We start from the raw sequence: 14,480 nt of genomic DNA, 5'->3' as shown, positions 1-14,480 counted from the left end.
CTTCACAGAGGCTCTCTCTTTCCCCTCCCCTCTCCCCTACCAAATGGGATTTGCGATAAATCCCATTTTAACCATAACGCACAGCTATTGCAGGCATAATGTTCAGGAAAAAGCTGTAGTTAAATCCCACGATAGTGTGCGTTACATAATCGCACGCAACATTAAAAAGCCCTTGTTTCCATGTACTCCACCCAAACTCCTCCCACAGGAATAAAATTTCAAATTTGCATACGCATTTCACGATGTGGTATTTATTGCTTGCGTTACGGTGTTATCATGAGCATTAGGGCCCTAACGCCCGCGATAACACCCTAATGCAATTTGATAAATGACCCCCTTAGCCTATTACAATGTATACGGCTAAGCACAGATTATATACGTGTATATTCAGCAGCAGGGCTAAACCACTGAATATGCGTGTATATTTTCGTGCTTAGTCATATACGTTATAACCGGCTAAGTTATACCTGCTCTATGGCTGGTCTAACGTAGATTGATAACTTATGCAGCTAAGATCAAATATCACCAAATTTATGCATCTAACTTGCTCCACTCTGATCTGCCTACTACACGTCTACAACTTATGTGACTAAGCGGCAGCCGCTGAACGTAAGCACATATTCACCTGCCGCTGCTTAACTGCATAAGCTATACTTATGTATCTAAACAATGCTGAATGCACTATGAATATTGACTTCAAAATTGCTAACCACATAGACAGACATTTTTAGTGGAAGAGAGTTATGGCTTTCACACAAGAAAGTCTTGCCTTACCAATTTACTAGATTTTTTTTTGAAGGTGTAAATAAACATGCAGATAAAGGTGAGCCAATTGATATAGGGGTAGATTTAAAAAATGTGCGTGATCGCGTACTTTTATTCGCGCACCAGGCGCGAACAAAAGTACGCTGGATTTTATAAGATACGCGTGTAGCCATGTGTATCTTATAAAATCCGGGGTCGGCGCGCGCAAGGGGGTGCACATTTGTGCAACCTGCGCGTGCCGAGCCCAGCACGCACTGCCTGTTCCCTCCGAGGCCGCTCCAATTTCGGAGCGTCCTCGGAGGGAACTTTCCTTCGCCCTCCCCCCACCTTCCCCTCCCTTCCCCTACCTAACCCATCCCCCCCCCCCGGCCCTATCTAAAGCCCCCCCTACCTTTGTTGGCAAAGTTACGCCTGCTGAAAGCAGGCGTAACTTTGCGCACGCTGGCCGGCAGCCTCGCTCCGTGTTCCGGTCCCAGGGGCTGGTCCGGAGGCCGTGGCCACGCCCCCGGAACACCCCCAGTCCGAAACCAAGCCCGCGTCGCCGCCCCCGAAACGCCGTGTCACACGCGTCACCGCTCCCAAAATGCCGCGTCACTCCGGCCACGCCCCCGACACGCCCCTTTTAGAAATCCCCGGGACTTGCGCGCGTCCCGGGGCTTTACGCGCTGGCGGCCTATGCAAAATAGGTACGCCGACGCGCAGGCCTTTTAAAATCCGCCCCATAGTGTATTGGGATTTTCAGAAGATATTTGAGAAACTCCCTCATAAGGAAATTGGGAGATTATGAGATAGGAAACAGGACCTCTTGTGGATTGGTAAATGGATAAAAGACAGGAAAACAGAGGGTAGGACCAAATGGAGAAAGTTCATTAGTGGTTCCCAAGGGTCCTGTACAACTGGGACCTGTTCTATTTAGCATATCCATAAATGATCTGGAAAAAGGAACAGTAAGTTAGTTGACCAAATTAGCACTAAAACAATTAGGGGTCGATTTTCGAAAACTCGCGCAGGTGTCCATATGCGCACGGTTCCCCTCACGCACACATGGACGCGGCTATTTTATAACACGCATGCGTCGACGGGCACATGTTGTAAAATACGATTCTCGCGCGCACATGCACGTCTGAGTTTACTGTCTGTGCATGCACGTTCGGGCGGGTGGTCTCTCTCGTATACAACGGGGGGGGGGGGGGTTAAAAATACGCTTGGCGACGCAAGTAAGTTTTTCCTAGTTCCCTCCCAGTCCGCTCCAGTTAAGGAGCGGACTGGGAAGGAACTTCCTATCCCCCTAACTACCCTTCCTACCTTTTCCCCTCTCCTCCTTGACCCCTAGCCCCTACCTAGCTAGTTAAAACTGTTTCGTTTTAATACTTACTGTTCCTTCTGAGCAGACGTAACTTCCACGCGCCGGCCTGCTGCCAGCATGCTCTTCCCTGAGACAGGGTCTAATGGCTGCTGTCCCAGTTGCCCCCTGCTCCTCCCTGCTCCTCCCCGCCCCCCCAGCCCACCCCTTTTGCATGGGCCGACACTTTTGTGCATACCGGGAGATATGCCTGAAGCTGGGCTGTTTCTAAAACGCACTCGGCGCGGGCATGGCCTGGCCACGTGTGTATCTCCCATATTTTCCGTGTGCTGGCTTTTTATAATTCGGGCATTAGTGCACACTAATCAAAATTAATTAAAAGAAATGAATGCCCATCTCTTCTATACATCATTAGTGCACATCTGGCATAGAACCCCCTCAAATCTATTCAACTCAGCCAAAGTTCTGTCATAAACATTAAAAAGTTCTGACATAAACATAAAAAGTTCTGACATAACATTAAAAAAGCATTCCCCTGTGGAGCACCCCCAACCCCCTGGGGTGCTCCACAGGGGAATCTGCAGGGAGGAGATAGCTTACCAGATAGCTCACTGAGTTTGCTCCAAGAGAAATGATTTGAACCAGTTGATGACAATATCCTGAATATTACATAGCCATAGATTATCTAATAGTATTCTGTACTTGACAGTGTCAAAAGCTGTGCTGATGGCCAAAAGAAGATCACTGAATCCCTATCAATGTTCAAAAAATACAGCAAGTCATTAAAAAGAGTCACCAGAGCAGTTTCTATACAGAAATGAGATGAAATACTAGACTGACATTGTGCAGTATGTTGTTCTCACCAAGAAACTACTGAAACTATTGCAATATTGTTCTTTAAACTAGCTTGCCCAAAAAGGGGAGGTTAGCCACTGGCCAGAAATTATCTACCACCTGAGGATCCAAAGTAGGTTTCTTTACTAGATGGCAAAATAATAATTTCCTTCAGTTTCGATTGAAAGGCACCTTTTCTACAAAAATATTTAATATCATTTATAGTACATCTAGTAGCCCAGATCTGGCTTCCTTGATCAATTTAGATTGAGTAAACATGTTGTCAGTATAGATTGTGACAATTTTTATCAATTTCTTCAAGTCTAATCTCAACCGCTGAAGTAAACAATTATTTTCTGATGCTATTCATTGATCTTTCATTATGATGCCAGCATCACGCTCTAGGTCTCTGGAACTTTTGAACCTTAGCTGAAAAAAGAGGGGGCAATTGGTAACTAGCTAAAGAGTATGAAATTTATGTTGGTGCTGGATGTTGAACCATCCTTTTTCATTGGACCAAAGAGTTTACAGGATCAGCTTGAGGTTTCAGCTAGTTTGCTGCATAGTAATTCTTTTGGATGAAATTAATCTCGTTATTGTATAAATTAAGAAATCAGCAATAAACCATTCTATCTGCTAAAGATCTTGATTTCTTCCAGTTCCACTCCAGCTTACATTGTTTCTCTTTAGGACACAAAGATCCTTAGAGAGTCATGGAGAGACTTGTGATACATGCAATTCTATAGGTATTAAAGGGGCAATATAATCAACAGCTATGATGATGCTATTTATTATGCACGCAAAACCAGCTTAGCATGCATGCTATTAGTGACCTTTATTAAATTGCCCCTATGTGTGTGTGTGTGAGTATGCAAGTGTGCACATGTTCTTGGAGGGGTGTATGTGTGTTTGTGTGTAAGTGTAAGGAGAGAGTTGTGAGGAGAAAAACACTGTATACTAAAGAAGTGGTGTATATTTGTAAATAATTGATTAAATATAAAGTTATTTAATGCGCTAAAAGTTTATTATTGTTTTGCTTGGTATTAATAAATATTGTTTGATGCATAGGTCCAGAGTACTTCATGGATGCCTCATCCACAATACGTTATGCAACCAACAGTAAGTGAAAACCTATATTTGTGTAAATTCTTAACAACTTGCTTATTCATTTATTCTATCATCTGATCTATATAGTTAAAAATCTTAATTGTGTTTTGTGTATATACAGTAGTAGCTGTAATTCTTGATGCCAGTTTTACTTCTACTGCATGGGTTTCTAGGATGTAGACTTCTTAATGTAAACTTAAAATTCTTCTACAAACATATACTGTACAGCTACTCTAATGATATAGTAGGTAAAACTCTTTCTAGGTGAGGAGGAAAGCATGATGGTGTCTGCTATGTGATGCAGTTGTTTCAGCTCTTACTTCTCTAATTGATATTTTTGGATTTTCTTATTGTTATTTTATTTTGTTTGCAACTTTGTGGTTAAGAGGATGGATAAATCTTGTGTTTACCCTTCTGAAGATCATCCTATTACTATGGTTGTATCAATAAAATGCTTTTCTGAGCTGACATTGGAAGGGAGATTATTCCGACAATGATTTGGGTAATGTGGCTGGCCACCTTCAAAGACATCATCGGAAAAGGTTTTGAGTCTGGATCCCTTCCCTCTGCCTAAGACTTTATGGCGTTTCTAGGATGTGATGATGCTTGAGAGCTCATTCAATTCTAAGCCAGGATGGATTGATGGGCTGCTATCAGTGGGAGACAGTGATTTACCAGAACTGGCTCTATCAGTACAGGGCTGGTGCAAGGGGATTAGGCGCCTAAGGCACCTTTTGCCTTATGCCTCTACCCCCCCCCTCCCCGGTCGTGCCGACACTCCCACCCCGCCCCCAGTTGCAGCCCCGATTCCTACTTCCGTGGGTGGGGCTATATGCCATCGTTTCCACACCCCCTGTGCCACCCCCCTAAAATTAAATAAAATAACCCCTCCACCTTCTCGACTCCCCCCAAGACTCACAAAAACCCCTGGTGGTCCAGCGGGCGGTCCTGGAACGTTCTGCTGCTCCCGGGCCATTGGCTGCCATTAACTAAAATGGCGTCGGTGGCCTTTAGCCCCTGTAACATGGTAGAAATGGTAGTGCTTCCGCCAGCCCTGTATCAGTAAGAGCGTTCTTGAGCCCAGGATCTTCTACAAGGTTGCTGTTTGGTGATTAAAGACTTTATTTTCAATTTGGCAAGTCAGTTTACACATAAAATAAGTCCTGCTACCCAAGATAAATTTTTAGGAAGATATTTTTATTGATTGAAAAAGCTAGGTATCAGTGCAAAACACTGTGGGAGAGAAAATTCAGCTGATATTTTGGAGGTTAAATAAGAGACCAAGTTTATTAAATAGATTAATACAAAACTAGTGCAAGACAATTTGGGAACCAAAAGATGGTTGGAGAATTTGAAAAATAAGTTGAAATATCATAATGTCAGGGCTATAAATGTTCCCATATATGTAAATGTTTAATATATGAACATAAAAATATAACATAAATACATAAGGTATGCCATACTGGGTCAAACAAGGGTCCATCAAGCCAAGGATCCTGCTTCCAATAGTGGTCAATCTAAGTCACAAGTACCTGGCAAATACCCAGTCAGATCACAAGCTACTATTGCTTATTAATTACCATTATAGCAGTTTATGGATTTATCTTCTAGGAACTTATCCAACCTTTTTTAAACCCAGTTACACTAACTTCTGTAACCACATCCTCTGGCAATGAATTTCAGAGCTTAACTACGCAGTGAGTGAAAAATAATTTTCTTCAATTTGTTTTAAATGATCTACTTGCTAACTTCATGGAGTGTTCCCTGGTCCTTCTATTATCTGACAGACTAAATAACCAATTTACATTAACTTGTTCAAGTCCTTTCATGATTTTATAGAGTTCTATTTATATCCCCCCTCAGTTGCCTCTTCTCCAAACTGAGCAGCCCTAACTTCTTTAACCTTTCCTCATAGGGCTCCTTATCATTTTGGTCGCCCTTCTCTGCACTTTCGCTAGTACAGCTATATCCTTTTTTAGATGCAGTGACCAGAATTGCACACAACATTCAACGTGCAGTCTCACCATGGAGCGATACAGAGGCATTATGACATCCTCCGTTTTATTTTCCTTTCCCTTCTTAATAATTCCTAACATTCTGTTTGCTTTTTTGATCGCCACAGCACCCTGGGCTGACAATTTCATTGTATTATCTGCTATGATGCCTAGATCTCTTTCCTGGATGGTATCTCCTAAGATAGAACCTAACATCGTGTAACTACAGCAAGGGTTATTTTTCCCTATATGCATCACTTTGCACTTGTCCATGTTAAATTAAATCTGCCATTTGGAAGCCCAATCTTCTAGTCTCACAAGGTCCTCTTGCAATTCATCACAATCACTTGAAATTTAACTACTCTGCATAATTTTGTGTCATCCGCAAATTTGATCACCTCACTCATTGTACCTCTTTCTAGATCATTTATAAATATATTAGAAAGCACCGGTCAAAGTACAGATCCCTGAGGCACTCCACTGTTTACTTTTTTCCACTGTGAAAACTGACCATTCAATCCTACTCTCTGTTTCCTGTCTTTTAACCAGTTTGCAAACCACAAAAAAACATCACCTCATATAACATGACTTTTTAATTTTCTTAGAAGCCTCTCATGCAGGACTTTGTCGAACGCCTTCTGAAAATCCAAATGCACCACATCTACCAGTTCACCTTTGTCCACATGTTTATTTACTCCTTCAAAAAATGTAGAGGATTTGTGAGGCAAGACTTCCCTTGGGTAAATCCATGCTGCTTGTGTCCCATCAAACCATATCTATCTAAATGTTTTGTGATTTTATTCTTATAAGAGTTTCCACGATTTTTCCTGGCACTGAAGTAAGGCTCTCTGGTCTATTCTTTCCTGGATCACCCCCGGATCCCTTTTTAAAAGTAGCCGTTTCATTGGTTATCTTCCAATCTTCAGGTACATCAGATGATTTTAATGATAGGTTACAAATATTTACTAATATGTCTGAAATTTCATTTTTTAGTTCTTTCAGAACCCTGGGGTGTATGACATCCAGTCCAGGTGATTTACTATTCTTCAGTTTGTCAATCAGGCGTACCACATCTTCCAGGTTCACTGTGATTTGGTTCAGTTAATATGAATCATCACCCATGAAAATCTTCTCCCTAACGGGTATCTCTCCAATATCCTCTTCAGTAAACACTGAAGCAAAGAAATTGTTTAATCTTTCTGTGATGGCCTTATCTTACTACTAATTATTTTGGAAATGTATGACTAAATGACTGCAGATTTCAAAAGAAGTATTTCCACTTTTATTAAGTGTACTATTTTTCCCAACCAAAGAGGTTCAATCAACATTTAGTGAAGAATCTGAGCTAAATGATTCCCAGAAGTTAGAACTACCTGAATTTTATGTATCATGTAAGACAACTTTCCTGGTGACTTGTTTACTAGATTCAGACAGGGACTATATTTTGAAAAAAATGTTTCAGGACAGGCTCCCGGTTTCTTGTTTCCAAAATGTAGTTATTTTAGGATGTGTCAAGATACTGTATGCTTAGTCTAGAAGGGAGAAAGTTTTGAGTCTTAATTTAAGATGTAATATTTTTGGAAGACAAGTTTGTCTTAAACTACCTCTGTAAATGTAAATTTAAAGTCCTGTAAATGTAACATGTTTAAATTAAAATCTGTTAAATTAAAATTCCTGTTTCTTTTCAGACCCTGACCAAAATCCTGCTCTTTTTCAGGAATAAATAAGCCATAGTATTGAATAGTTATCAGAAATCATAGATTTCAGAACTTTTTCCTATTCTAGTGGAATATCTATTTTGTTTCTGCAGCTGTATTTATTGTGATTATCTTTTGGTGACCTTGGCTCCTTTTTCCACATTTGTGGTCTTACAGTTTTCAGAAATGAATATTATTGGAGTTGCTTTTTTTCTATTATATATTTCATTTACAGAGGGGTTTTTGACTTTTGATGAATTGATATTTTAAAATTAAATAAATATACAGTTTGCAATTCTTGCTTGAACAGTGTTAATTGAGGATATAAGTGCACTGTGTACCAGGAGGTCCATATTCTGCTACTGTGCAGCTCCGCTAGTTAGCCGGAGAAGCTTATCCAGCTAACTAGTGCTGAATATTCAGTGGCATGGCAGCACGGCTGAATATACCCAGCTATCTTAAAGTTATCCGGGTAAGTTTATCTGACTAACTTCAGGATAGCCCTGTGGCCCAACCAGAGTTAGGTGGATAAATTAACTGGCTAACTCTGAATATCAGAGTTAACCAGATAACTTATCCAGCTAATTCAACTCCTCCCCGTTACATCCATTTCCCGCCCCTGACTTGTCCAGCTAAATATTTAGCCAGATAAGTGACTTATCCAGCTAAGTGGCATCCTCTGATCCTAGCTGGATATTCAGCGGCATTACTTAGTTGGATAAGTAGCACTTCTCTGGCTAAGTACCATTTGAATATCAATGTCCAGGAGGCTTGACTTTGAAAGCAAGTCAAAAGAAACATTAGACAGAATACAGGTGTCACAAATTTCTAGATGTGATTAGGGTAAGATGAAATTTTGTGTTACCTCTTCCTTCCCATACGTTATCAAGTCTATGAAAAGACTTTTATAATATAATTAATGCTTGTTTGGAACTCTACTAAAGTATTGTAGCATTGCATGAGTTAAAATTCAGTGTAGACCCTGTTCCACAGGTTTGTCCGATGCTGGGGTTCACTTGGGCATGTTGGGACCGAGTTGTAATCCATGCTTCTGGATTCTTCCCTGATATAAGGAGAAAAGAAAATATTTTCAAGACTTTTATGATTTTGGAAGGGCTTCTGATACTTTCCAGCAAGAATAACCCAGTGCCACACAGTTTGGTGATGTTCAAAATAAATCCTTTACTGAGTATAAGATGCAGATGAATACATTCAGTAGAGGGCACACTGAAGTATAATACAATCCTTTCAGGAAAGCAAAAGACAGTACACTGTCTAAACCTTCACAGTCAATGCAAATCTTCACATACTAGAGGTTTACTTTACTAACTACCTATCATGTAGGCACTCTTTGAGGAGGAATCCTTGATTAGCTTTTCCCTTATTGGTGCCTACTTTCTGGTGTGCAGATCTCTGTAGTTTAGTAGCTGAACTGGAATACTCTCCTAACAGATACAGTTTAGTTCCTGCTGATACTGTATTGAGCAGCAGCTCTGAAGTAGATACTCCCAGTTTGGCGGTCCTTATTCAGACTCCAAACAGAATTCCACTTTCAAACACTCAAGGCAAATATTCAGTGAACTGCAGGGATTGTGGGATTAACTTAATCTTCACCAAACTTCACCTCATATGATTAAATCAATCTCAGGGTTCTCCATGGACCCTAAGAAAATTTGAGCCTCAGCCACCTTAATAGGATAGAAAATTGAAAAAAACAAACTTGAGCCAAAGTGAGCTTATGGTTTCCATGAAAGCACAATCCCTGCAAGGCACTTCACACTGTCAAGGAACACTGTACATTAGGGGTGTGCATTCGGTCCCTACGTATTGGCAATCCGCAACGGATGTTACCATATTCGTTGTATTCGTGGGGAAGCGAAATGTATCGCGATTCCCCACGAATCTTCGCCGAATTATTCGGCCGCCTAAATAAATCAATTTAAGCAAACCCCCCACCCTCTTGACCACCCCCCAAGACTCACCAAAGCTCCCTGGTGGTCCACTGGGGGGGGGGGGGGGGGCCGGGAGCCATCCCCTGCACTTTCACACTCTCGGTGGCGGTTTTATCATGGCACTGATAGCCCTTGACCTCCTATGTCACAGGGGCTACCGGTGCCATTGGTCAGCCCTGTCACATGGCCATCGACACCATCTTGTGCTCCTACCATGTGACAGGGGCTGACCAATGGCACGGGTAGCCCCTGTGACATAGTATGGGCAAAGGCTCTCGGCGCCATTTTAATTACTGTCAGCCGATGTCCCGAGGGCAGGAGATCACTCCGGGACCCCCGTTGGACCCCTAGGGATTTTTGGCCAGCTTGGGGGGGGGGGGCCTCCTGCACGCCGACAGTCGGATGCCAGTACTCAAAATGTCGCCGATCGCCTTTGCCCTCACTATGTCACAGGGACCAATGGTGCCCTGTTTTATGAAAAAAAGAAGGAAATCCCAAAATAGTGCAAAGCTGATAGGCCCTTATCACAGACTAACATAGAAATTTCCAGCAGTAGGTGCGGTAAAGGAAATATAGCTAACAATGGAGTTATTGACATAGTCCATCCCATCAGGGTGGGTCATTTTTCAAAATCTATAAAGGTGATGTCATGAGTCACCAGGAGGTTTGTTGACAAGAGGAGTTGGGAAGAGAAGCTGTGGCTCTTTTTATTTATTTATTTATTTCACTTTTTTATACTGGTTTTCACAAAAAATATATCATATCGGTGTACATGTTATAACATTCATATCCAACAAAATAATACAATAACATTAATCAAAACCTATAAAACAAGTACAATAACGGGGAAGAGCTACTTATCCAGCTAATTTAACTGGATAAGTGGAGATATCCACTTGTTTAGGTATATTGAGCAGCGCAGCCAGAGGACTGAATATCCTGGCTAAATTAACCAAATAAGTGTATCTGGCTAACTTAACTAACTGGCTATCTTTTTAATATAGACTTCTACGTGTTTAAATACAGTAGAGCACAAATAAATAGCTTAAACCTTTTTCATAGAAGACCCATCACTAATCTGGCAAATTTCAGTTCATAAGTCTGCATTCCAAGCTCTCATATCGGGAAATCTTTCATTTGATTCTACCTCTGTCAGCAATTTATATAAGGCTACTTACTCATCTACAGAACAGATATATGTGTAGATCTTTTCATATCTAGTTAGTAACCAGAAACTCTTAATATTGTACTTTAGGAAAAAGATACTTACTTTGTAGATAGTTGATGTATTTAGAATTAGGAAGGGGGTGTTTTTTTCTTTAGGTATTTGGAAATTTTAATTTCTTCACCTGAGAATAAGTGACTTCCTTGTAGTAATGTCAGCTCATTCCAAGTTCTTAAAGAGCCCTTCTTAATATCCAGATGTAGATTAGAGAATTATAGGTTAGTGTGGACTTTGGGGAGAGAAATGACCTATCCTGCATACATAAAATAAAAGCAGCAAATGAGTTGCATGGATTTTTTTCTGGCTTTGGGCCAGATTCATGTTTTAGGCAAAGAAGTATAAAAGGTCTGCAAGTCATTTGCTTTGAATAATTTTGAAATAGCCTATCTTTGTGCAAGGCAATAATTTCCTGCAGCTTTTTGAAAAACAAAATGGGCCAGATTTTTAAACCTACGCGCGGGCGTAGATTTGTGCGTACAACCCGGTGCGCACAAATCTACCCCCGATTTTATAACATGCGTGTGTAGCCGCACGCATGTTATAAAATCCAGGGTTGGCGCGCGCAAGGGGGTGCACACTTGTGCACCTTGCGCACACTGAGGCCTAGGGGAGCCCCGATGACTTTCCCTGTTCTCTCCGAGGCCACTCTGAAATCAGAGCGGCCTCGGAGGGAACTTTCCTTCCGCCCCCCCCCCCCACCTTCCCCTCCCTTCGTCTACCTAACCCGGCCCCCAGCCTTACCTAAACCCCCCCCCTTGACCTTTGTTGGCGAAGTTGTACCTGCCTCCGGGCAGGCGTAGGTTGTGTGCACTGGCACGACCGCTGTGCCGAAGGTCTCGGTCCCGCCCCTGGCCTGCCCACTCCCCATTCATTTTTTAAAGCCCCGGGACATACGCGTGTCCTGGGGCTTGCGCTCATTGCCGGGCCTATGCAAAATAGGCTCGGGGCGCGCAGGAGCGAGTTTTCGGGGTTACACACGTAACCCTTTGAAAATCCACCCCAATGTCTATAGATTAAAAAAAAAAAAGTGTAAACAAAAACATTTTAGAAAGTACTGTGAAAACTTTTCCCCAAAGTGCTAAATTTAAGATTCAGGTGAACTGATATGCAGGCTTGTTGTCCTATTTTTTTCCCAAAACCTAAATCTAGTCCTTTGTCGTTTAGGAATCCTGAATTTCAAAGAAAATGACTTTTCAGTTTGGATTCATTGCAAATGTTTTTTAATTCTTATCCATTTCAGAACTAAATGCACCTGAGATCAATGATAGTAATACCTGGAAGAGTTACAGATGTTTAGTGTCTTTTTCTGTACTTGTATCTTTCTATGCCCCCTTGTCTTTTAGAGCACAATTTTCAAAAGATTTTACCCAGTTAGCTAAGCATTTAACTGGGTAAAATCAGTCCTGAAAGTTGCTGTATTTTTATAATTGCGTGAAAGGGCAGGGCTGGGATAGAGAGAGGGCAGAACAAGGAAAGAAAACACTGGAATTTCCTTATGGCGCCAACTGGTGCCTGCAAAGTCCAAAGATGCAGAAGTATCTGTGATGTCATCACCCTTTGAATTTTCAAAGGGAAACCTGCAGAGTGTTTCCTTTCAAAATTTTGCTTGCAGCCCCCCCCCCTTCAGTTTTTATTAGAACTTCTTACCTCAACCCCACATAGTGCTGCATTATACAATTCCTGCACTATTTAAAATTGGCAGTGGTTACTGTGGACTGGTTTCTAACTGGATACCATAATTATCCTGTGAATAAGCCTGCTTGACATATTCAGTTAGCATAGAGGTGTTGGTGTTTGGCAGTAAGAATTTAAGGAATGTCTCAATATTTTTCATTGTCCCTTCCTAATTACTCATCACAAATCAAAGATCTGCAGCAACTTATATAAAAACAGAGAATGTGACAGCAAATAAAGTCTGCAAGGCCCATATTGACTGCCCATATAGGAAAGGGAACAAAATGAAGTCTCCTTCATGATTTACAGCCTCAGCGTCTCGTTTAACAATGTGGACTAAGCTAAGCTAAGTATTCTTTGATGTTTTTTAAAAATGAATATAATGAAGGGAATTGATTAAAGTATAAGAAGAAAGAAGATTCTTTTCAGTAGAAACTTAGGGGTAGATTTTCAAATAGCGCGATTTAGCGTACTTTTGTTGGCGCATCAGGCGCAAACAAAAGTACGCTGGATTTTAGTAGATACGCGCGTAGCCGCTAAAATCCGGGATCGGCGCGCAAGGCTATCGATTCCGTATAGCCGGCGTGCGCCGAGCCGCGCAGCCTACCTCCGTTCCCTCCGAGGCCGCTCCGAAATCGGAGCGGCCTCGGAGGGAACTTTCTTTTGCCCTCCCCTCACCTTCCCCTCCCTTCCCCTACCTAACCCACCCGCCCGGCCCTGTCTAAACCCCCCCCTTACCTTTGTCGGGGGATTTACGCCTCCCGGAGGGAGACGTAAATCCCCGCACGCCAGCGGGCCGCTAGCGCGCCGGGACGCGACCTGGGGGCGGGTCTGGAGGGCGCGGCCACGCCCCCGGACCGCCCCGGGCCGTAACTACGCCCCCGGGCCCGCCCCCAAAACGCTACGTCCCGCCCCGAAAACGCCGCGCGGATCGTGCCCGCCCCCCTCTGAGAACCCCGGGACTTACGCGAGTCTCGGGGTCTGCGCGCGCCGGTAGGCCTATTGAACATAGGCGCACCGGCGCGCAGGGCCCTGCTCGCCTAAATCCGGGTGGATTTAGGCGAGCAGGGCTCTGAAAATCCGCCCCTTAGTGGTGGACTGTTCCCATTTTTTGACAAAAATTCATTTTTGACAAAAATTTATAATGAATTAAAAAATTTTTTTGGAATAAACAATGAATAAATAAACAATAGGGGGATGGTGGTTTGTTTGTGATTAAAAACAAGAACGAGGGTAACCTGGATGGTACTCTTGAAAGTTTATGAAACAACCACTTTCCTCTTAATAATTTTTTTTGTATAAAGGAATTTTTGTCTTAAAGAAAAATTAGTGAATTGTTTACTTGGATTTTGGGATCTAGAATGGAAAAGTATACATAAAAAGAAAAAAAACAAATGAAAAAATTGTGAATGTGGGTTGTTAAAATTGAGGCAGTGCATGCAGATATATCTCATGCATATTCATTGTGATTATCCTGAAAACCCAACTGGCTTGGGAACCACTACTTTACTTTAGACATACCTAGAGCCAATACTTCAGAAATACCTGGATGAGATGGAGCTGGAGATGCCGGTTTCTCCTCTTGGGACAGTTTGTGCTATGCTTTGTATTAATTAACAAAGTAAGCAATGTCAAACCAAGAGTTCTGATGTTGCAATGACTTTGGGAAATGCTGACATTATATGATTGTTAGTTACTGCTGTTTACTTTTTGGGAGATAGTTGGCGATGCATAAATCTGAAGCTGTCTTAAAACGCCACCTTCACTGACAGCAGTTTACTTGATGATTGATTATGGTAAGCCTTTTGGAATCAGAGCATGTTACTCAACATTTATATCCAGCGTGGTGATTCTCTATGCCACAAAGTGCTGGTGCACTTCATGACAAACTTATCTCTACCTCAAGATGGAATCAAAGAAAGATATAAC

General features: G+C 42.1%; 1 protein-coding gene across 1 annotated transcript in view; it reads left to right on the top strand.

Moving 5' to 3' along the window:
- The window catches only part of RBMS3 (RNA binding motif single stranded interacting protein 3), a 1,783,971-nt gene that overhangs the window by 1,425,245 nt on the left and 344,246 nt on the right, over positions 1-14,480 (top strand). Inside the window, exon 10 of the mRNA XM_029589419.1 lies at positions 3,971-4,021. Coding sequence (XP_029445279.1) covers positions 3,971-4,021 — 51 coding nt within the window. The remainder of the gene's footprint in view (positions 1-3,970; positions 4,022-14,480) is intronic.

The sequence above is a fragment of the Rhinatrema bivittatum genome, chromosome 2, assembly GCF_901001135.1.
Source record: "Rhinatrema bivittatum chromosome 2, aRhiBiv1.1, whole genome shotgun sequence".
NCBI classification, from domain to species: domain Eukaryota; kingdom Metazoa; phylum Chordata; class Amphibia; order Gymnophiona; family Rhinatrematidae; genus Rhinatrema; species Rhinatrema bivittatum.
The sequence above is the reverse complement of the archived record's forward strand: the minus strand, read 5'-3'. Positions and strand labels throughout refer to the sequence as shown.